At 40.4% G+C, this 24,646-nt stretch overlaps 2 protein-coding genes and 1 long non-coding RNA gene across 12 annotated transcripts in view; 2 read left to right on the top strand and 1 right to left on the bottom strand.

Moving 5' to 3' along the window:
* The window catches only part of chd6 (chromodomain helicase DNA binding protein 6), a 52,832-nt gene extending 49,002 nt beyond the window's left edge, over positions 1–3,830 (top strand). For 8 of the 9 annotated variants that reach the window (XM_077529038.1, XM_077529047.1, XM_077529045.1 and 5 more), the window contains 4 exons: positions 427–675; positions 956–1,096; positions 1,474–1,578; positions 1,662–3,830. In XM_077529038.1, the coding sequence (XP_077385164.1) occupies positions 427–675; positions 956–1,096; positions 1,474–1,578; positions 1,662–2,645 (1,479 nt within the window). In that variant the 3' untranslated portion in view covers positions 2,646–3,830. The remainder of the gene's footprint in view (positions 1–426; positions 676–955; positions 1,097–1,473; positions 1,579–1,661) is intronic. The other variant, XM_077529044.1, reaches the window with a different exon arrangement.
* A 968-nt stretch (positions 3,831–4,798) lies between these two features.
* On the bottom strand, positions 4,799–22,638 carry rspo4 (R-spondin 4). The gene is made up of 5 exons (XM_077529067.1): positions 22,182–22,638; positions 18,192–18,371; positions 16,785–16,925; positions 15,393–15,602; positions 4,799–6,575 (listed from the first exon to the last, which is right to left on the bottom strand). Exons 1-5 carry the CDS (start codon positions 22,252–22,254, stop codon positions 6,472–6,474), a joined length of 708 nt encoding a protein of 235 aa, XP_077385193.1. The 5' UTR covers positions 22,255–22,638; the 3' UTR covers positions 4,799–6,471.
* Positions 7,364–24,646, top strand: part of LOC144023502 (uncharacterized) — a 46,616-nt gene continuing 29,333 nt past the window's right edge. Inside the window, exons 1-3 of one of the 2 annotated variants that reach the window (XR_013284562.1) lie at positions 7,393–7,766; positions 17,388–17,441; positions 22,354–22,660. This is a non-coding gene — a long non-coding RNA (uncharacterized LOC144023502). Of the gene's footprint in view, positions 7,767–17,387; positions 17,442–22,353; positions 22,661–24,646 lie in introns of those variants that run through there. The other variant, XR_013284563.1, reaches the window with a different exon arrangement.

The raw sequence follows: 24,646 nt of genomic DNA on the forward strand, positions 1-24,646 counted from the left end.
CGGACAATCGATCGGTGCACCACTCATCGGAAGTGATTTCAATGTGTCCTAAAATGTGCAACTCAGTTGAAAAATGAAAAAAGAGGCGGGGTTTTTCCTTGGCTCAAATTGATGAGGATGGGTGACTACCGATACCAGGTATCGGTATTGGTGCCAATACCAGTCTTATTTTGAAGGAATACTTGACTCATTGAGCTATTTTCAGCAGTAAAAAGTTCATATTTTGTCTAGATTTTGTCTTTGAGGGTGTGCATATTTATGCAACTAGGTTGTCATTTTATGTTTCTCCCCTTAAAAGATTCTTCAAATGATTTTAATATATTATCTTGGTTTCATTTTTTTAAAATATCAGCTGGGTGCTTAGACTTTTTTATATATACTGACGTGTGTATGTTTGTCCACTTTTTTTTTTTTTTTTTCATTCAGGGTCGCGTGGAGGCTCCGAGCCAGTCGTCGGTGTCGTCGTCCACGTCATCTCCGTCTCCCTCGTCATCGGAATGTCCGGCGGCGGCGGCGCCCACGCCCTCGTCAAGGTCGGCGACGGCAACGGCGCCAACGCCGCCGCCCGCCCACCCGGAGGTGTCGTCCATGGAACGGGAGGTGGCCGCCAGCAAAGGTTTGATGGAGTGGCTGCGACATAAACCGGGATTCAGCTTGGACCTCCCTTTCGCTAACGTACGTACTTATAGTTGACACGTTCTCAAAACCTCCCTAAAAATGGCAAAGCACCAAACTTTGAGAATCGCTGCTCAAGTTTTTTTTTTTTGTCTCTGTCTCTGGGGACCGGGATGGCCTTACAAAAAAAAATACAAATAAAATAAATTTTAAAAAAAACAAAACATTTTTGAAATTGGCCTCAAAATTCATATTTTTCGGTGTCAATGTTTGAAGAAGATAATGACGAGCCCCCGTTGTTTGTTTTTTATTTTGTTTTTTTGTTTTTTGCATTTGTCAGGTTGGCGCGGGGGTGTTGCACGGTTTGGTGGAGCGCCCCAAGCAGCGACGCCACCGCTGCAAAGATCCCAGCAAGCTGGACGTCAACTCCTTGACGGGAGAGGAACGCGTGCCCGTCGTGCATCGCGGGACCGGACGCAGGGTACCACCACGCACGCAATTGGCAATTGTCATCACTTAGTTTTTATTTCATTGTTTTGTTGTAAAATTGTAATTCATGTCATTTCACATGACTAATTTTGTTTTGCCAATATTATTCCATATTTCCAATGACAAAATTCACTCATTCATCTGTGGCGTAATTCAACTACAGCTTTTTGTGCTAGTATTCAAAAGAATTACATAAAAAAAAAAACAAGAATATTTTCAATATAATTGTAGTTTTATAAACATAAAATTAAGTTTCAGTTAGATTTTGTTTTTTTTTAAAAAGTGTCATTTTTATTTTATTTTGGAATGAAAATGTTTAATTGGTTTTGTTAGTTGAACAAAAATAATCTCGATTGTGCCGCCTTGCAGCTGGGCGGCGCCATGGCTCCGGCCATCAAGGAGCTGTCCCGCTGGTTGGACGCCAACTCGGAATACTTTGTGGCTCCGGACTGGGCGGACGTGGTCAAGCACTCGGTGAGTTGCACGCGACACTATTCCGCCCCCGCCCCCGTGGGCGACGGCGTCACCAAAACCAATCTGGACGTGGCGTTCCGCAGGGATTCCTCCCGGAGTCCAAGTTCCCCCGCATCCTGACGGAACCGGTCAACCGGGACCCGTCGTCGCGCCGGCGCGGGCGCCGCCCCCGCGGCGAGATGCCCAAGCCCCTCCCGTCGGACCTGCCGGCGCCCGTCTTCGTCAACGGCGCCCTGATGAGCGGCGTCGACTCGGTGGCGGCCATGCAGAACCTCCGCGCCGGGCTGCCCGGCATCCCCATCATGGCGGCGGGCTTCCCTCACGTGTTCCCGGCGGGCGTGGGCGGGGCGTCGGCGGCGGACGACGCCAAGAACGGCGTGAGTATGTTACCCATGATGCTGCACGGCATGCCGCCGCCCCCGCACGGCGCCGCTGCTGCCGTCCCACCGCACACCCTGTTCAGCGTCATGCAGCTGCACGCCGCCTCGTCCCCACCCGCCAAAGTCGCCGCAGGCGGCTCCGAGGCGCCGACCGATACCGCCGCCCCTTCCGGGGGCCCGAATAAGCGCGAGCCGCATCCCGCCGGCCATCTGACGTTCAACCCGTTCCTGATACCCGGCGTGTCGCACGGCCTCCTATACCCGCACATGTTTCTGCCGCACGGCGGCATCATGGCGCTGCCCGCCGCGCCGCCCGCCGCCGCCAAGGACGAGAGCCCCAAGAGGAGGCGGCGGCGAGAGCGGGACGAGTCGGAATCGGCGGCGCCCGAGTGCCCCGTGGCGGATTCGCATGAGGAGGCGGGGTCACGGCGGGAGGAGGTGGAGTCACGGCGGGAGGAGGCGGAGTCACTCCAAGAGGAGGGGGGGCCACGGCAGGAGGAGGCGGAGCCACGGCGGGAGGACCCGGATTGGCGCGAGGGGGAAGAGGCCGAGCGGAGCCAAAGTACGGCGGACTCGTCGTCGGCATCCTCGTCGCAGGAAGCGGACTGCCGTCAGCAGCCTGCGGGGGCGCCAAAGGACCCGCAAACGGGAGGAAACGCACCCGAAGAAGAGCAGCAGGACGTGTAAAAGTGCAGGAAGGGAAAAACAGTGAGTGTCAAGTTTGTGCCGTGTTTGTCAGTCAGTCGTCCGACTTGAATTCTTCTGATGATGATGATGATGATGATGACTTCACACACTGTCTAAGCCCCTCCCCTCAGAGACACTTTTTGTTTTGTTGTGTTTAAGCTCCTGTGACGTTTCCACGTCTGACATTTCCACCTCATCTTTTCAACGTTGACGCCTCGTGACAAAAGCAAAGCAGAGAACAATCATGACGCACACGTTATTGTTTTTTATTTTTTAAACCTTTTGACTGAAGATCATGAAGAGATGTGTTTTTTTTTTTTTTTATAAATGCACATGCCATCACTTTCATCCTGGCAAGTGTTTGTTTGAGCCACATCCAAAAGAAAAAAAACAAAATACTACCACATAAAATTTTGCCTTATTTGGGGTCCAGGATTTTTACACGTAAAACACTGCCACCTAGTGGCAGAATAATTCAATGTATATTTAATACAACCCAATTTGATTTCTTAAGCATGTTGCGTCCATTTTAAAAGTCCAAGAGAAAATGCTTTATGCTGGGTTCAGACCCACTGATCTGTATATGTGACTGGATAACTGATAGGCCAAGACTTTTGAGGTTGCGAGGCCGCCATATTGCTCCTCCCAAGAAACGTTTCTCGGCATCCGATCCTATACGTTTACCGTATTGAAATTGGAGAACATTTGAGACAGTACTTAGTAGAAAAAGCATCATTTATGGTGTTTTAAATGTCTTAAACATAAACGAGGACTTCAGACATTTTACAACTTGACTCGCCGCTTGTATTCTGGATCTCGTTCGTGTGGGTGAGGGGTGGTGAGGGTTGGAACGTAGATCGACGGGGAAATCGAGAGCTCCTTCTTCGAACGTCATCTTCAAAAAAAACAAAAAAAACAAATATCAAGTAATTTGTTGCTTTGTTGTGGTAGTTGGAAATGGAATTTTCTTGTGGTTTGTGGCTCTCACTCACTTTTTGTACTTTTGCAGTCAGGCCAGCAGGGAGCAGCAAACACATTTACATTGACATGGCCAATTTGTGCTGCATGTTAACCCCCCCCCCCACCCCCCCCCCACCCCCACCCCACCCCCCCCATGCCGTTTCACTAAAGTGTGTGGTCGTGTATTGGGGTCGAAGTGGTAAACACATTAAAAGGGTATTGTGCGGTAGGCCTCAATATTTTATTACTTTATTCACAACTCATATACTCTGTGTACTAATATATATATATATATATATATATATATATATATATATATATATATGAATAAAATTAGGGACATACAATAATATCCGTGGCCGATAATAGCCAATCGGCAATTTTTGACCTAGTTGACATCAAACAGATAAACCAGATTATAAATTTGCCGAAAATTATCAGCAGTTATTGACCAAATTGATGTCAAACAGATAAAATAAATAAAGAAATTCACCGTAAATTATTGGCAATTTTTGACCAATTTGATTTCATACCGATAAAATAGGTAAAGAAATTCACCGTAAATTATTAGCATTAAAATCAAGAGCAGAGAATGAAGTTATTTGGGGTACGGTTTGAAAAGTTAGTGTTGTCAATCTGTCTCCTTTCCAGGCTTCAGATTTGTCAAGTATTGTCCAAAAAAAACATGGGAAATGTTTGCGTGTATCTTTATCTTCTTGGCAATTTTTGTTTTTGTTTTTTTGTTTTTTGTGGGTCCACTGCAGAATTTCTTGTTGCTTGTCGAGTCCAACAGATTTGAACAGATGAATGCAAATGATGGAGACCTTAAATTGTCCACTTGAAGTCACAATGGCAAACTTGATACCTTTTTGCTACTCAATGCTAACACGTCGCTCAAATTCCATCTAGCTAACTAGGTCAAACTTGCTTTGAGTGGGTGGAGTTTTGCCAGACTCCACCCTTATTTTTTGGAGGGGGTGGAGTTTTGGCAGACTCCTCCCTTCTTTTTTTTTGGGGGGGGGGGGGGGGGTGTTTCGGCAGACTCCTCCTTTCCTTTTTTGGGGGGTGGAGTTTTGGCAGAGTCCTCCCTTATTTTTTGGATGGGTGGAGTTTCGGCAGACTCCTCCCTTCCTTTTTGGGGGGGTGGAGTTTTGGCAGACTCTTCCCTTTTTTTTTGGGGGGGGGGGGGGGGGGGTCTCTTTCTGACTGACCCATCGAAAAAAAATGACCTTCAGATCAAACACCTGTTGAGTTTTTCCCGTGACAAGTTGTGCCAAAAAAAAAATTAAAAAAATCCTTACGTTGGACGAAACTTTTTTTTTTTTTTGTGTGACGCGTGTAAATAAATGTACATGTAAATGTGTAAATTGTACAGCAAGGCCGTCGATACTTGGAAAAAGCGCAACACAAAAAAGGTTGCGCCGTTTTCTGTTCCGATGCCTCCGAGTGGCACCAAAGCACTACTTTTTGACACTCCTGTCACTTCAACAAGTTCCATCAAGGTGGCGCCAAAGCACTACATTTACGTGCCACTGTGGGCCTTTGGCGCAAACTTCGGGCCGTTTCAGAAAGAGCACAAAAAAAACAAGTAGAAATAGGGCGGTTTGCAAAAGTGTATACACCCATACTGTATATATAGCTATGTGCAAGGTGCTGTATATTGCTTTTGTTTTTTTTTGTATTATTTTTTTTCCCCCCCGTTTGGCCTTCTGTTTGCATCCCATTGGCTGACGTGTGCGTGTGGACAGGAAGTAGTGAACATTCAACAGGGTCACAATGTGTTTTTTTTTTTGTTTGTTTGTTTTTAAATGACATGGGAAAAAAAGGACATTTTTGCACAAAGTCTGTGTCGTCGCGTGTGTGAAGATGAGAAAAAAAAAAAAAAAAACTTGTTAGATGTTGCCTTGCCACAACTTGTTGTGGCGCCATATAATTTATTATTATTATCATCATACTTTTTTTGCTTTGGCCAAATATTCTTTTGTCTTATTAATCCAAGTAAAAAGAAAACAAAGAAAGCCTTATTTTGCCTTTTTTTTTTTTTTTTTTATGATTGTTTATGTGATGGTGACATATTGATCAAGCACTAAATGGAGTTTGAGTGCCGTTTTTTATTTTATTTTTTATCGGATTTATGAATCGTTGACATGATGGAGGGCAGAGGAGGTTATTTGGGGTCGAGGTCTGCATTCTGCACGAGGCGCAAGCGTGACTTTGACGTCACTCATTTCATGCTTACACTTTTTAAAATAAACTTAAAATGACTTTTGAATGTAAAATAAATGATCTTGTGAGATGACTGCTGGCTTCATGGGGGAAAAAAAATCAAATATTTTGGAAAAATTTCAGTTTATATTAAATAATATATTTGATGATATATTTTTATTTTAATCTAGAATTTTTTCCCATGCAAAGAGAAAAAGAACAATTCCATTTTTTTTCTTGTAAGGTGAGCATTTTTTTGTTTTTTGTTTTTTTTAAGTTGAGAAAAAAAAAAAGACTTGACCCTCATAATTTCACTAAACAAAAACTTTAACCCATTCAGACCCATAGATGATTGCAGTGGCCATGACATATTTGCGTGTCTACACCAATAAAAATTCAGAATTTGGACGACGTCAACACTTGTAGTTCACGATTGGATCCCAGCTAACCAATCACAAGTTGATTTGCATGATGTTCATTATCAAATTGTGAGCTTGGTAAGTTTACAACACGTTGGCATATTATCCTGCCGTTCACTAGAACAAATACAAATATGATATAAGCACCCCTGAAAAGAAAACAAAACAATAAATAAGTAAATACATTTGCCCAGCAGAAAAAAAATAAAAATGCAGCTCTGAAGCGTTTGAGAATGTGATGATCAGAAGATGTTGCGCGCGTTGCTGGTGTTGCTGCTGGCGAGCATCCAAAGCGGTTTCTGCTGACGCTGGCGGCCGCGCCCTCGCCGTCTCCAACTTCTGTCACCTGCGGACCAGAAAAATACAAAAAAAATAATCCTCGTTTGAAAACCAAATCCACTCGTCTCTCGCACGCTCAGCTAGCAATTGTTTCAAGTCTTCATGATTGAGACAGTTAGTAGAAACGGCATATGATTTATGCAGTTTTAAATTTCTTCAACATAAACAAGAGGACTTCAGACATTTTACTATTTGCCTTAAATACGTATATAAATGATATGCTTCATGATGTTTCCAGGTAGCTGGAGATGGCTTCCCCAAGGTCTCCGCCCTTGGCTGCCACCCAGCCTACTCTGCAAAATGGCGGATGGCGATAAATTGTTTTTTATTTTGGTCCTCAAAACTCAATTTGACCTCCAGGAAACTTACCTTTTTGCAATTTTGCTTCATTTATTGTTTTAATCTTATTTCATCAGCATTCCGTACAGTTAACTCTTTGACTGCCAGGCGTTATAAAAACAAAACAAAAAAATCCACAGTGCCAGCCGCTTTTGAGCATTTTAACTCATCTTTCAAGGCAAAAAGAATATTGTTTGCCTTTACTACATATACAAAGTGGCTACGAAATGAAAGATCGCATTCCATTCATTGGAATTTTACGAATCATCATGAAACGTCTTTGGCAGTCAATTAAGTAGTTTACCGTATAATTTCATGCAGGGAGATAGCGGCAATACTGTCACGTACACGAAGTTATGGTGAATATTTATGAATGAAGAAAGCTATCTAGTTTTATACTCGAGTAAATCGTGTAGTGCCGCTGGTGAAGTCGGGGTGCCTTTTTTTCTTCCGACTTCGCGAGTGGAATTTCCCAGTTCAAGGGGGCGTTCCCGTACACACTTCCTGGTTTGAACTCGGGATATTTCCGACTTCCGGCCATCCTCGAATGCAGCAACATATACAGATCAGTGAGACGAACACGACACCACAGGAGAAGTGACAATGGCGGGCGATTCAAGTACAACATCATGCCAAACATTTTCTGTTAAACATAAAGGAAGCTAAGGAGGTTTGCGCAAAACGACGACGACGACACGCCGACCCGCCATTGTTGTTGGTAGACTGGCACTTGGTGCGCAGTGAAGAGAGAATGACATCACCGGAGGAGTAGCTATCCCGCATCGTTTTGAAATCTTTACAAAGTGATCTTTCCAAGCTCTGAAGAACCGAGCCGCCGTGTGGATGAACTGCCCAAACGGTAAGAAACACTGAAACTTTTTTCTCTCCTTTATTAACCAAATCCAACAATACAAGTATACAAAAATAGAAACACCGAAACGGGGTCTCAAAGTGGCAGACACACGTGTTTTCGATGCGACCAAAATGGCCGCACGTTTTGGGACGCGTGACGTCGGCGTCCGGATCTCGATTGACAGAATGCACCGCGCGGGTTGCTGGTTGCGATTGTCAGCTCACGCGTTACCGGTTCCACTTGGAAGCAGTCGGTAGCAAATGGTCACAGATTATGATCCACTTTGCTCGTCACCTTCCACCAAATAATGGAGACAGACTGCAATATCAACTTTCCGCCAATAGAGGGTGCTAATCAACCGGTGTTCACGAAGCAGTTTGAATCCAGTCCAATGAAACTTGACTGTAAAACGTCCAACTTGGTCGAGGTTCTTTTCTAAACGGGCACTGAGGACGGCCCCAACTTGCCTTTTTTTTATGGTTTTTATCTGAAAGGAAACGAGAAAGAAAATGGCGATGATCTCCGTTACCATGGCAACCGCAGACTCAACACCGCTTTTAACTTAAACGAGCGCGTGCGACATTTTACGAGCTGCTTCTTCGATCGAGAACACATGTCGGCCATTTGGACACAAATATTGGGACACCAGCAGGAAGTCAAAAAGGGAAGGAGACGTTTTGGGAATCAAAGTATAGGAAAAAAAAAAGTGAGGGAAAACTGTGACTGTGGACTAAAGCAGTGCTTCTCAAATGGGGGTATATGAGATTTAAAAAAATATTTTAAAAAGTATATGTATAAGTTAATAAAATGAATTTTATATTCAGTCGGCAATTGAAAAACTCAGCATTTCCCCCATAGCAGAATGGTTTGACCCAGCTTGTCATATGTTGTCTGTCAATCACTTGGAAACTTTATTTATTTAAAATTCTGCTCATTATTTCTTTTTGAGAACAGAGCTTTACTATGATGCCAAAAAGATGTCACTTTAGGTTGATGATAATAATGTGTATGTGCACAAATCTTTATAGTTCAATTATATATTTTTTTAAGGTATATTTTTTACTTCCAAATAGTTGTTGTTGTTGTTGTTATTATTATTATTATTATTATTATTATCGCCCACCCAACCCCCTTAATCAACAAATAATCCAACCCCTCCCTAAAAAAAATAAAATAAAATATACAAATCACAGGGGGTACATCACTGAAAAATGGTTGAGAACCACTAAAAATTATTTTGGACATGAAAAGCAAAAAACAAAAACAAAAAACGTGGCCTTCAGTCAAAAGTATTGGGACACTTGTGGTGAATGAAAAGTGAATTTCCATCATGGGGGCCACATGACAACGGAAATGAAGTTGGCTTGTGGTTCTTCCATACGTCATCGTTTTTTTTGTCTGTCTTTTTGCCTTTGTTGCGATGAAGTGATAAAAATGTCTTTTGAGGCCCGACGTGTCAGCGTGACTCGAAAGAAGAAAGGCCAAAAGATTGACAGCAGCACATGCACATGCACATGTGGCCTCCAGTCAGTCGGATGAGCACAACAAAAGGAGACCAAAAAAAAAAGTGTTTCTGGGGAAACAAATTGCGTGCCAACCTAACTGAAACGCGGCGTAATTATTGGAATGTTTGGAATGGGGAAACTCCAAGTGCAGCTTGGAATCGGTCCAGAAATGCGGACGGAGATCAAGCGAGCGCGACACGTCTTTTCCCGAGTTGGGAATTCAATTGGCAACGTTTTGAAGGGTTCATGTGAAAATTCAATTCATGTCGTGCATATGGGTGGGAACCTCCCGATACGATACGATACAATACGATACGATATGCCATACAAGGCTTATGATAACCACTATCTCACGAGACGACAATACCGCGATTATTGATATATTGCTCAGGTCATAAATCCAATATTAGCTACAATAAAACTAATAATAAAATAACAATAATAATGTGTGTGTGTGTGTATATATATATATATATATATATATATATATATATATATATATATATATATATATATATATATATAATCTGCCGTTGAACATTGAAAAACATAAATGGTTGGTTAAATTAGTTTTTTGTTTTGTTTTGTTTTTTTAATCATTTTCAGATTTATTTCATGTACGGAACTGTTTATTTCTATTTATGTATTCATTTTGTTTTTGTTAACTAAAAAGATTTGTGGTCTCAACACTTTTGTCGTCCAAAGTGTACAACTGTTTACTTCACGTGAAATTTCAAATGATTATCAAAATAGCTGTTGTTAAATTTGATTGTCGATAAATTGTCGATTGTGGGATGAATTGTTTGTGTGTTCCCGTCACTGTTGGATCAACGGCGTTATTTCATTTGACTTTTTTTTTTTTTTTATGTCCACCACATTGTCTGGCATCAAACAAAAATAAGCATGTTCTTTTCTGCAAACCGATAAATAAATGCCTTTTATTCATGTCACACAGGCTTGCAAGTCCATTTTTGAAAAGATCACTAACTCCTCATAATTTGATCAAGGCAATTGAGGATGCCACGTTTTCTTGGTCCCGGATGCGTATTGGCGCATGAACAGGATGCACGCGATGTACGCGTCACACAAACGACCAGCATGTGAGAACGTTCCGATGGATTCTCCATCTGTGCGCTTGGGAAGCCATCAGGATGAGAGCAACAACACGGATTTGTTGCGGTCGCGACTCGTTCGCAAAGCGTCAAGCAACATAACGCTCGCTCCTTTTTCATCTCATCCTTCCCCCGTTTGAGTCACGTGACCCAAATCGACTCACATTTGCCCTCACGCGTTTTCTTTCACTCGTTCAAAACTTTCCGACGCCTTCAAGTCATTCCCGACTCAGAGTGTGACGATATTTATCGATAGCGCCATAAATCGGGTCGATTGTCGATACGCCTACGCAGGTATTGCGATATTTGTCGTTAATATACAGCCACTAGAATTGTTGATCACTTCTGGAGCAATTCCTTGGTGGGCCACTAAGGGGAGCTCCTCATAAGAGTGGCGGGGAAATGGACGGAAGTCTTCAGGTGAAGAAGACTCATCAGCTTAGTTTTTTTATTATTATTATTATTATTATTATTATAATAATAATTATTATTATTACATCGTTTTTTTAATTGTGATATTTTTATTTGTGTGTATATACTACATTATGTATTCTATTTATTTATACTATTTTTATTATAATATTGTAAATTTTTATTTTTTTATTTTTATAATGTATTTTTTATTTATTATTATGTATTTTAATATATTTTATATATATATATATATATATATATATATATATATATAAAATCATGCTTTAAGAAATATTGGAGGAGAAGCAAAATAAAAATAAGTCACACTGAAATAAAACTAATATGTGTCATTTTTTGGGGGGGGAAATAAAAACAAATGAAGAAGTAATGGAACCGCTACCAACTATATTAAAGCTGCTCTCTGCAACAATTTGGCCAAAAATATCTTTACAATATTCCTTTTTTATTTGACCATTTCTGACTGAAACATCTTCAAATTAGCATATGAACGACTTCCTGCGAGCGTCTGGCCAATTTTTTGGACTGGATTCGGGTTCGAATTGCTGGATGTGACATCACGTGTACATTGTGTACTGAAGAAGTTTAGTTTTTTGGCAACAGGTGGCAGTAGTGGTTCAAAATTCGAATTTTCTCTGTTCAGTAGCTTTTAATAAAAAAAAAAAAAAAGAACAAAATAGAAATAAACTACAGTATAATGACAATTCCCAAACTCTGATTGGGAAACATCCAGGAAATGATAATATGACGTTCTGACAAAAGTATTGGGACACGTGCGCTGTGGAGTCAAACGTGTTGCGTGGACGAAGCTTTTTGGGACTTTGAGAAATGGAGGACGAGAAATGACGAGTCGCAAGAAGCCACGTTGGCCCACGTGACGTCTTGCGAACGTTTCCTGGAAATGACGCGCGTGCGCGTTGACTGTAAATCTGCCTGCTCGGCGGCCGACATGAAAAGACGACATCTGGCGTTGTTGCGGCAGCGTCGAGTCGCAAATCAAAGCGTATGTACGTTCAAATTTTCTTTAATTGCATATAACGGGGCACATGTGAGGTCGGTCTGGCGGCTGCGCGGCCCCAAAAAAACACTTTGAAAGCCAACTGCAAAGTTTCGCAACCAACGCAAACGTTTGACGAAGCTTCATGAGCAAATAAAAAGAGACTTTGTGGGCTTGCGTTCGTGTGGAGATGAAGAAGTTGACGACTACAAGCGGACACGCAGGCCAGGAATGACGAACAATCAATCATCTGCAGCAACAAAAAAAACAAAACAAGATGCAGGGAAAGGAAAAGAATTGAAAGGGGAAAAGAAGGAAAATGGTGAACGATGAGCAAAAAGAAAAGCAAAAAGAGAAGATAATATTCCGTCCCAATTTGAGGAAGCAGCAGAAGAAAAGGAAGAGAAGAAATGTTTTTGTGGCCAGCAGCTGGAACGAATCTGCGCCAGTCTGAGTGACCAGACGAGATTGCAATCGAGTTTCAAGTCAGCCACTTGCATGATGAAAGTCGTCAGAAATCATCTTGGCAAAACTCGACAACAACAAGCAACAAGAAATGAAAAACGTGCAACTATGCAACTACAACAACATGTGCAAGGTTATTTGTAGTTAACGAAAACGTACGAAAACAACTATTTTAACAAAATAAAATCGGAAATGCTTTTTAAAAAAACGCAAACTAACTGTCACGACATTTTATGTTTACAAAACAAATTAAAACTATAATTAGAGCAAAAAATGTCCTTTGTTTTTGTCTTTGGTATTTAAATGTCATGCATGATGAGCCTTTGGGGATGATTTTAAATGTGATTATAAATTAGGGATGAGGAGTGTGACGATATATCGACATCACGATAAATCGTGATACTTTGTCTCCTGATAGATTATCGATACGTCTGCGCAAGTATCGCGATATTTGTACTTAATATACGGCCACTATAACGGCTCCATTGTTCATGACTTATAAGGCAATTCCTTGGCGGGCCACTAGGGGAAGCGCCTCATTGCATGGCAGGGAAATGGACGGAAGTATTCAGGCGAATTAGACTCATCAGCTTAGTTTATTATTATTGTTGTTGTTGTTGTTGTTGTTATATATTATTTATTTATTTTTTAAAATATTTTTATATATTTATATATTATGTAATATGTATGTATGTTGTATTTATATTTTATTATAATCTGAATTATTTTTAATCCATTTAATTATTTAATGATTTTTTATTTTGCAATTTTTTTCTTTATTTATTTTATTTATCTATATTTTATTTGTATTTATTATTTATATTTATATTATATGAATTTTTTTTAATAAATGTATTTTTATTTTTAATTATCATTTATTTATTATTTATTGATATTTATTTGATTTTTATTATGTATTTATATTATTATCAATAATAAAATATTTTCTGATTAGTTTTATTGTAGATTATTGTTGATTTCTGAGCAATATATCGATAATTGTGATATCGTGAGATAATCGTTATTGTGAGCCTTGTATCGCATCGCGTATTGTATCGAGTCGTATCGTGAGGTAGCCAGAAGTTCCCGCCCCTAATCGAGGTAGACCGAATTTGGCATTTTGACAAATATCGGCATCGGCCATCTTTCTTTTCTTTTTTTTAATCTGAAGGCCGATTAAAGCTGATATCTCACTGAGCAGCGAATACTCGCGAATGTATTGAATTTTGGCTTTTCGTCATGACTTTTAAGATGTTCAGTCAGTTTGTATTTGTCATAAACACATTTGCAAACATATTCAGACAATTTTTCCACTGTAAAGATCTTTCGAAACGTTTTACAAACGTGAGCAAAAAACGGCAAACGAGCTCCATTCGCAAGCGTTTGTCATTCGGTGATGAGATGCAGGGAACTTTTCATCTGTGGATCCATTTAAATTTGTCAATCGGCCAATCTTCATCAACAAATAATCCACCCCCCTCCCTAAAAAAAAAAAATTAATTTTCCTACTCCCTTGAACATATAAATCGATATTTATTGGATGTTTCTTTTATTTTTACTTGTAACTTTCTTTATTTGTTTATGTGTTTATATAATTATAAATGTATATATGCATATGTTCAATAAACTTCAAAACTTCAAAAGTGAACATTTTTGTGAGTTGGTCAAATGTGCAAAATGCGAAGCACATGAATGTTGTTGACATTATCTGTCCGATAATCGGCGGCGTGGAGCCGCTTGCAAACGAACGCATTCATCATCTTTTGACAAGCTTGTAAACATGCTGCTAACACGTTTCGCCATCTTTTGGGGCCTCGAGGAGAAAGAAAACAAAACGTACTTTCATTCAAAACATTCAAAACATACTTAATTGAACCAATACAAAACAACAAAAAAAACAACTAAAAACTAATTTTCAAATTCCAAGGTTGATTAAGAGTGACCACGACGTGACTTTCCGGTGCCTTCTGAAGTTGTCTGAAGCCGTCAAGTACAAGTTTGAAAAATAGAACGTGTTGTGAAAAGAACTTTCTTGAACCTTCAGGATGTGTTTCTCTTTTTTTTTTTTTTTTTTTTTGGTCAAGCTTTAAACAAACAAATTGACAGTACGTGTCAAAAACAAAGACGGAGTCAAAATCCATTTGCAACGTTGTCTCGTGCAGCACCTCAGGGGTGAAATGGTCCAAATTTTCCATCCATAGTTGGTGACCCCTTAACAAGCGACACGTGACCGGAACGATCGCTGGCGGTACGCTGGAGGGCCCTTTTGTCATCGGAACAAACAAACAAGGATTAAGAAGAAGCCAAGCATCATTTCCGGCCATCAAATGTCTGTTTGAGGACACGCCAAAGAACGACTAATTTTTTGTTTTGTTTTGGGATTCAAATCTTGATCCAGATTTTTGTCACAATTGAGTGTCGCACGTTTGTCTTGCATGCGGGATTCCCAATTGCAAGCAATCGGATGACATCTTTTGGACCAGCTTGTTTCAAAGGGTTTATTATACTTTGGGAATTTTCATTTGTCTTCGTTTTGAGTTTTTGTTTTGTTTTTTTTTTGGTTCATTTGAATTCATTTTCAGGCTGCTTCTGTTAGTTTTGGTCCGTTTGTTAGTTGATCAGTGCTGAGTGTCATGACTGGCTCACGCCAGGCTTAAATCATTTACTGCCACACTTCATAAAAAAAAAATAAAAAAAAACTTTAATATGACAAAGTTTTGGAATCATAAAATGTAGTTTTTTTTTTTTTTTTTTTTTAAAAGCATTTTTCGCTTTTATTTCGTTCACGAAATAGTTTTTTGAATGTTTAGTTTGAGTTGAATAAAGTAAACTTGATTGTAGCGTCTCCAAAAACTTGCTGTGTCTTTCCGACTTGCGCGACTTTCGTCAAACTGGATGAAACGTCCCAAATTGCCCTTTTTTGTCCGCGTTTCCAATTTTCCACGTTTTGCACAAAATCGGAAAACATCACCGTTTTCTTCGTTTTGTTTTTTGGAACAAATATTGAGAAAACAAGTCAATTTTTTTTGTTTTTGTACTTGGAAAACTGACTGAACGAATGCTACGCCGATTCTTCTCCGATTCCCCCCCCAAAACCAAAATGGTTGTGAAAGCTTCTGACCTGTGGGACACCTCCTCTTCATCCTGCACTTTCTGTTCTCGCGGCGGCTGGGGCAGGCGGTCCGTTGGGGGCTGGCGGGCGCGCGGTCGGCGGGGGCGGCGCTCTCCCGCGTCCGGCCCTGTCGTCCCCACCTGAAGCCGCAGGGGGCGCCGTCTCGGAGGCAGACGCTCCACGCGCTCCACTCGGACAGCGGGGCCACGACGCACTCGTCTGATTGACCGCGGAAAAAAGACGGCGTAAGTCGTTGGGATTATTGCGATATTTAACATGTACCTAAAGAAATGACATTTTTCTTATCTAAGTGCAGTGCACATTTTCGTGAAGAACGCCGTGTTCCAACTATGTTTGGCATATGCATTATTATTAGGGTTGGAGCAGCCAAGGAACTCGCGTGGAAACCAAATAAAAGGAGGGTGAGGAGGGGATTTTTATTTTTTTGCAGTGAGTGAAGTAGTGAATTGTCAGTCAGTCAATCTCCTCGCGAGCTTTGAACTGAGTGTCTTCTCACCTTTTTTTTGTCAAATTCAGATAAAAGCATAAAATTCCATCTCAAACTTATTGCAATATGCATAATATCGTGATATGGATTTTTTTTTTTTTTTGGACCTTGTGCAGCCCTAGTAGAGATGTAACGATATCCAAACATCACGATACAATTATTATTACAATATGAATGTCACAATATGATAAATATCACGATATTGCAGGGTTTTTGGCAGTAAAAGTAACAATATTGTAAAAAAAAAAAAAAAAAAAACAGGCAGTCCTCAAGTGACATCAGAGTTCCGTTCCTACACTAGCGATGTAACCTGAATTTCGACTTAAGTCAAATTTCCCCATTAAAAAGTCACTATTTACATCAAAATAATTTGCATAAAAACATCTAAAATACATTAAAATAAATAATAATAATAATAATATGCTGTCTGGCTGAAGTCCAAGTGTTTGCCCATGTTCGTCTGTGTCTCCTTTCTACGATTTTTTTAATGACGTTTCGCTTGGTTTCCGTGGCAACTGTTTTTCTTTTGGCTGGACCGACATTGATAGGAGACGTCGCTTTCTTCTTCTTCTTCTTCTTCTTCTTGGCGGCCATGATGTGAGGAAACAAAAAACAAAAAAAAGAGGGCGAAAAAGCCAAAGATACTCCGACAAGTGCGCGAGCTCTAGCACTAGCTAACGGCTAAATAGCCGGACGAGGGGAAAAGAAAACACTGTGGCCAAAATGGTGGACGAGGAGTCAAGATTGTCCAAATGAGCGGAAAACGGCTTCAAGATTGAAATCGTTTTTTAGGAATGGCTTTTTTTGTTGTTGTGTCTCGACGCACGTCTATCGGCAAATGAGCGTCATGCTGCTGCGAAGACGCGATGGCGGCGGCGGTGGCGGTTGCTCACCCAGACATTGGTGGTCGTCGCGTGCGAAGGTTCCGTCGGGACAGGCGCTCAGGCAGCGGCCGTTGTAGATGCGGAAGCCCGACTTGCACTGCGTGCAAAAGTCCCGGGCGAAGCAGCGCTCGCAGTTGGCCGAGCGGCACTCTGAGCGCGACAAACAACAACAACAAGGCACAAATGTCATCATGCTTCATGGATGCTATTAACCACTCGAAAACCATTCAAGTTCTCCATTTGCAAAAAAAAAAAAAAAAAAAAGTTTTCCAGAGATGTGGAATCCATTTTTATCTATCGGATGATTTTCTTTTTGCGTTTTTTTTTTAATAAAAAAAAAAAAAAAAAAAAAAAATTTCTGCGGGCCGCTCTCGTTTTGTGAAAGTCAACAAATTTCACAGTAATGTTATTAAAAATAGGACTTCTCCTTGCGCAATGTTGCGTTTTTGTGTTGCGTGCCCCAACCAGGAAATCGTTTGGCGGCTCGACGATGACGTCGCTCGGACGCTTGGCGAATCCCTCAGGAAACGCGCTTGACCTTTTCGTTTGCGTCACTTTTGTGGCAAGGGATCACAGTTTTTTGATTATCTTTCTTTTTTTTTTGTCAAACAGGCACGCCACACTCGATTACCAGCAATACCTATAAAGCGCCACTAGGGAGCAAAGGTGAGTCGTTTGACTTTGTTTCACTTTATCTGCTACATTATAAATGCAACTGTTTGAAATATCATCAAATATTTGTTTTTTCAATTTTTTTTTTTTTGACCGAATGAAAGTTTTTTTTTTTCTGCGTCATGAGAGGGTTTCATTTCTGAAGGTTTGCCTTCTTCCCTCACATTTACAACTGGTACATATTTTGTTATTTTTGCCATTTGTAAATGTCCCATCATCGGTTGGTTTTAATTGTTTAAAAAAAACAAAAAAAACAACAACTGTAAAACGAAAGAAGAAATTTCTTGCGATCAAAATAAATAAAACAGGAACATGTTAGTACATGAAAAAGATTTTTTCTTCACAGTTTTAACACATTTGTGGTAAAAATTGTGCAATTAATGCCGTTAGATTGTAAAATAGCTTCTGTTGACTCTCATCAGTTAGTTATAATTTAATTCTCATTTTAATCCATGATTCTATTTACGAAAATGAACATGGAATTGTTAAATATACAGTGCTCCGCCTCCATTTATTTCTTGCATTGCTATTTTTATTTGTATTTTTCCAGATGGACAGCGAATTAGGGGTGTAACCAAACAATTGGAATTGGAAAATTGGTTTTGAATTGCCAAACTGGATCGAATCGTTCCATTTTCAATGTGTCTTTGAATGAATCATCTCGCAGCTCATGGATCAAATCGTTTTACAATATCATTTGTATTATTTATATTATCGTCATTATTATTTTGTATACGCGCATACTCAAGCATCGGTTGACGTGGCGCCCCCTCTGTCCGAAGTATCCTTTGGGGCAGGCTTGCAGGCAGCTTCCGTGCTGGGACATGCCGTGACGCCGCAGCAGCAGGAAGAGGCGCTCGGCGCAGCGCACGCAGCCGTTGTCGCCCGAACAATCCTTGCAGTTGGCGCAAGAACCCGACCAATCTAACAAAAAACAACAAATTCATATCAAATTAGCCCTCCTAAGTAGGGGTGTGAATTGCCTAGTACCTGACGATTCGATTCGTATCACGATTCACAGGTCACGATTCGATTCGATACCGATTAATCCCGATACGAATGGTCACGATTCGATACCGATTAATCCCGATACGAATTTATAAGTCGATTGTTGCGATTTTTTTCCATTCAAATTTAGAAAATACTATCAGTAAATTTGTACATGTACACTGTAAGATTTGTATGAATATATTTATCTAAAACTTGAGGCTTATAACCGTGAGCCACTGTACACAAACAGTTTGCAATCTGTTTCACATTTGAACAGCATTAAAATAAAAATATTAAGGCTTAATGTGCCGTTCATATAACATTCTTCCATGCTCAAGGTGTGAATCCTAAAAAAAAAAAAAAAAAAAAAAATCGATTCTGCCGATTATTGAATCGATTCGAGAATCGCGCGATGTAGTATCGCGATATATCGCCGAATCGATTTTTTTTTAACACCCCTACTCCTAAGGTTAATATAGTTTGGGCTCATTTACTCCCCAAAATGTATGAATACGTTCTATTTTAAATGTTTTAAGTGTCCCAAAGACGTATTTATCCGTTTTTTTGTTTTTTTTTAATGCTAGCGCATACAGAAGGCTTTGATGCAGCCTCTCAACTGAAGAGAACGGGTGAAGCAATGGTAGTAATTACAAAAACGGCCAGCATGTGGCAGCAGAGTATAAGAGATCAACCAGGGCCATGATGAAAAAAAAAAGATCTTTTACTTGCAATTCTAAATAGATTTGTGAATAATGATGAAACTTAGCTATATTCTAATTGCCGCAAAACCGAAGAAGATAGAAATATGCTTTTATTTTTTTTTCCTGATGAAAGAAGATACTTTAATCTTTCTTTTGGTAGGTTCCATATATATATATATATATATATATATATATATTAGGGGTGTCAAAAAAATCGATTCGGCGATATATCGCGATACTACATCGCGCGATTCTCGAATCGATTCAATAAAAAAAAATGTTTTTTTTTTTTTGTGTGTGAATCGATTTTTAAACTTCCATTTTTAATGGAAGAATATTCAACAAAACGTCTGACTTCGGGTTAGGATTCACACCTTGAGCATGGAAGAATGTTATATGAACGGAACATTAAGCCTTAATATTTTATTTTAATGCTGTTCAAACATGAAACAGATTACAACCTCTATAAGACTGAAATTTCAGATAAATAAATAATACATTTTCATTGAAATCTTACACTCTACAAGCTTACTGATTAGTATTTTTTAAATTTGAATGAAAAAAAATCGCAACAATCGACTTATAAATTCGTATCGGGATTAATCGGTATCGAATCGAATCGTGACCTGTGAATCGTGATACGAATTGAATCGTCAGGTACTAGGCAATTCACACCCCTAATATATATATATATATATATATATATATATATATATATATATATATATATTTTTTTTTAAATAGAAATAGAAGACAATATTGTGTGGGCCTTGCAAAAATCAGTCCAAATCACGTCAAAAATCCGGGAGCGAAGGGGGTTTGCTCCAGTCAAAATGGCTGCCAGTCAATGAGATAAGGAAGTAAGTAAAATGAACATGAGAATAATACATAAAAACGGCCATTTCATTCACATCCATGCGTCAATCATCCCCCCGCAGACTGATTGGTAGCAGAAAGACACAAACTGCAAACATATGAGCGTCCCGTTTGTGGAAGCAGCGTTCAAAAGAACCGTCGAGTCATAAAAGCGCAAATCGGACGGGACGCTTTTAGTAGGCGACATGCCCGCTCGTCTGTCCCCGTGATTTGCGGGCGACCCATCCAACGGGATTTTCTAACTTTGACTGCCTTTTTTTTTTTTTTTCTGTTTTTTCGTTCATGTATTTGTTTGTTTAGATGTGCAATACATACAGGACATAAAGCACGACTGAAATGACAGACCTGGCGCAACGAAAAATATATACATTGTAAACAAAGTCAATCATTTGAAACGATTGTGAAGGTTTTTGCCGTAAAAACGGGAGCGTCGTCATTTTGCTGCCAAGCACGTCTTTGTAAATGTGGTAAACGATGTGCTAAGCTACTTTTTCAGCATCTTCTTAGTTACATTGACAATAAAGTAATCAGTAAAGTAACTAGATTATTTTTTTTTAGTTAGTAATCAGATTACTTTTCCAAGTAATCTGTGACAACGCTGACCCGGAATACTTAACATTCCACAAGCAAACAAATAAACATTGCTCTGAGTTCATTATCAACGGTCTTCATTGCACGTGTCAAACGTCACAACTTCTTAGTTTCATAGCAGCAAAAGAAACGTTTTTTTTTTTTTTTTTTTTTTTGGGTCAATTTGACCCGGAATATACTTCATGTTTTGAAAGCATCGTAACTGTTTTCATTGCAAATGTGTAGAAATTAGTCGCTTTTTTCCTGTCTCTTGGTGTCAGGTTTGATAATGTAAAACATTCATTTGAAAGTGGGTCATTTTGACCCGGAATGTTTAACATTCCTCAAGCAAACCAAAAAACATCGTTCCTAGTTTATTATCAACGGTCTTCATTGCACGTGTCAAACGTAACAACTTCTTAGTTGTCGGGTCAATTTGACCCGGTATATACTTAAAGTTTCAAACTTTTTCATTGCAAATGTGTGGAAATTAGTCCTTTTCTTTTATTGTCTCTCAGTGCCAAGTTTGATAACAAAGCCTAACATTTGTTATTTAATATGAGAGCGGGTCATTTTGACCCACAACATGACAGGAGGGTTAACGACAACATAATATAAATAAAGGTTATTGGAGCAAAAAGTGCGTATCAAACTGGTTAGGCTGTTGCATTACACAGTAGCCAAAAATGAGCAGTCTCGTCACGTGAATGTTCATGTTCAAAACATTTATAAGCGGAACATTTATTTGCACACACGCACGTTTGCTTATTGCGCGCGCGCGTGTCCATTCACATGAAATTTTGTAACTCGCCACACGTGCGAACCATCTGCAGCAAGCTGGCGGCCTGTTTTTGATGGCTCGCTAACCGGCAGCAGGTGGCGGGAAGCGCGCGGCGACAAACACCTCTCTGTCGCCACGGTTACCGCGGCGCCCGATGGGGGTCAAGCGAGGAGCGCTCGTGTCGAAATCCAGACGACGACGACGACGACACGTGTTTGGTATTTGCGCGCGCAACAGCCGAAAAACAAACTCGGCCGGCTGGAATGCGTTTGTCCTTCGCTCGTTTGTGTCCTGTCGAGTTTTCCTGGAGCTGACGAGACTGACGTGGGAGGGGTGTGCTCAGATACGCAAAAACTGTCCCGTTTTGGACTTTCCACATGGAGCGGCGGGTGCGAATGTGGCGGACACGCCGGCCGTTCTTTTAACTGCTTGTCCGTCACATGTGAAAATTCAAATGTGAATGAATGATGCCATGTAGAAAATATCACCGAAATGAAGTTTTGGGCTTGAAATAATTGAAGTTTGCCAGCGTTTTGCGCCATTAAATCAGATAAAGATGACTTGACTTGAATTGGCTTGACAGAAAAATGTCTTCCACAAGTAAAATATGCTGATGAGTCTTCTTCACCTGAAGACTTGCGTCCATTTCCCCGCCACGCTTATGAGGCGCGCCCCCTAGTGGCCCGCCAAGTAATTGCTCAACAATGGAGCCGTTTTAGTGGCTCTATATATCGCCATACTTGCGTATCGGTCATCTATCGGGTGACAAAGGATGCCGATTTCTCGCTTGATATCGTCACGCGGCGAGTGACTCACCATCCGGCCGCCTCTCGCTCCCGATGGCGTCGCACAGCAAAAACATGGCAATGGCGACGAGTGTCAAACGCATTTGGGCTCCTGGCGGGCGCTCGCCTTCAGAGCCGGGCTGCCGACACCCGCGCAGGGGAGGAGGAAAGTCCGGAGCGTGTCACCATGTACGTTCCACCAGGACGAGGAGGAGGATGAGATGGAGTTGATGGAGCAGGACCAGCAAGGAGATGATCAGCTTATCCCGTCTTTGCTGCAGATCACCTGAGGTGCGGAAAGGACGGACGGACGGACGGTTCCTCCTTGTGGACACTGTGAGGGAAAGTGAAGAGCTTTTGCTGGAAACCAGCCGCTCTTATCCTCCAGTTATCTTTAACCCATTCCTGACTCGCAAGCGCTTCCAAATTTGCAGCGTGATCTTTGGCTGCCTCCTCCTCTTCCTACTTTACTTTACTCTCTCTCTCCTCCCCGCCTGCTGCTGAATTTCTTTCCAAAATGATCTCATTGTCTGTCTGCTACTGACGCCACATTCCAAAGCCCCCCCCCCAAAAAAAAAAATGCTCTCTCTGATGTGCTGTCAAGTCAACTTTATTTCTACAATTATACCTGAAGAGGTCACTTGTGACGTCCCTGCCAGTGGCTGAGCCGTGCCAAGTGGAGAACAGGACGGGCGCTTCCAATTGAAAGTTGGAACTGTTAGAATCAGTCAATAAATGTAGAAATTACAGCAGAAAAAAAGGGGGTAGGGTGTGGAGAATCAATTTGGGAATGGGGTAAGGTGTTAAGAATCAAGGGAAGAGCTCATCGCATGAATTGGTGCAACGTATTGAAGTTAGAACGAGATGAATCGGATGAAAAATGTGGACGTGAATTGTAGAATCTCCTATTAAGAATGTATGGGGAAAAAATAGGGTACCAAATCAAGAATTGTGGGCAAGGTGTGAATTTTGGAGCTGAAAGAAATGGAAATCTTCATGGCGTGAATTGGTGGAATATATTAAAGTTGGAACAAAGTGCGTAGGATGAAAAATGTAGAATTAATGTGAAATGTAGAATCTCCCATTAAGAATGTATGAGGATAAGTAGAGTATAAAATGGGGAATTGTGGGTAAGGCGTGAATTTTGGAACTGAAAAAGATGGAAAGAGCTCATGGCATGAATTGGTGTAACATATTGAAGTTGGAACAAAGTGAATCGGATGAAAATGGGGACGTAAATGTGAACTATAGAAACTCCCATTAACTCATTTGCTCCCAAAGACGTATTTATACGTTTTTTATGTTTTTGTTTTTGTTTTTGTTTTGTTTTTATGTTAGAGCATACGGAAGTATTTGATGCAGCCTCTGAACTGAAGAAAACGCTTGAAATAATGGTAGTAATTACAAAAATAGCCAGCAGGTGGCAGCAGAGTTTAAGAGATCAAACAGAGCCGTGTTGCAAAAAACTCTTTTCCCCACTGTTTTAAACAGATTTGTGATGAAACTTAGCTATATTCTAATGCTAATTGCTCCAAAACGGAAACAGATAGAAATGTACTTTTTTTTCCTGATGAAAGAAGAGATGCAAATTTTTCTTTTGGTAGATTTCATATTTTGTAGCAATAGAGCACAATACTCTGTGGGTCTTGCAAAAGCAGTCAAAATCCAGTAAAGGGGTTGCTTCAGTGAAAATGGGTGGGAGTGAATGAGTTAAGAATGTATGGGGAAAAATAGGGTACAAAATCGGGATTGCGGGTAAGGTGTGAATGTTGGAACTGAAAGAAATGGAAGTGCTCATGGCGTGAATTTTGGAATATATTAAAGTTGGAACGAAGTGCAGAGGATGAAATAAGTGGAAGTAAATGTGAAATGTAAAATCTCCTATTAAGAGTGTATGGGGAAAATTAGGGTACAAAATGAATGAATTGTGGCTAAGGCATAAATCATGGGAATGAGAAAAATAGAAGCAGCCGTCGCAGGAATTTTTGGAACATGTCGACGTTTGAATGGCGAGAATTGGTTGAAAAATGTGGAAGTAGTAGCACGTCAAAAAAAGTGCAAGGAATCAAATGGACTAACGTGCGAAGCCTTCACACAATTGATAAAAGAACCTTAAAATCAACATGGAACTGGCCTGAAAGCAAAACCTCATGAGTTGACATGACATGAAGAATAGATCGAGGGGAAAACAAAAAAAAAAGCCATGAAAGACGCAGACGGATCACGACCTTCCGCTGGCCGCCCCCCAAGAACTCTGGAGAAAGTCTGCAAGGCCAAAATCTCCTGAGAAGTATTTCCACTATTTGGTGGGAATGTCTCAAGTCTTGCTACGCTAGTAGCAACTTGTTTATATATCATCAAAAACGACGAGAGAAAAGTTGATGTGAAGTAGTTTTAGTTTCAACATTATCTGCTGACAAAAAAAACCAAATATATGACTAAAACATCAACAGGTTTTGTTGACTAAAACTAAATGAATCAAATTTCGTTTTCCTG

This window comes from Festucalex cinctus, chromosome 8 (assembly GCF_051991245.1).
Source record: "Festucalex cinctus isolate MCC-2025b chromosome 8, RoL_Fcin_1.0, whole genome shotgun sequence".
Taxonomy (NCBI): Eukaryota; Metazoa; Chordata; class Actinopteri; order Syngnathiformes; family Syngnathidae; genus Festucalex; species Festucalex cinctus.

Excerpts from the sequence above, each read along its gene's own strand:
- rspo4 (XM_077529067.1), bottom strand. The coding sequence starts at position 22,254 with ATGCGTTTGACACTCGTCGCCATTGCCATGTTTTTGCTGTGCGACGCC. Across the intron at positions 18,372-22,181 it reads GAGCGAGAGGCGGCCGGATG|ATTGGTCGGGTTCTTGCGCC; the intron begins GTGAGTCACTCG and ends GTTTTTTGTTAG. Across the intron at positions 15,603-16,784 it reads CGACGACCACCAATGTCTGG|ACGAGTGCGTCGTGGCCCCG; the intron begins GTGAGCAACCGC and ends GCGGTCAATCAG.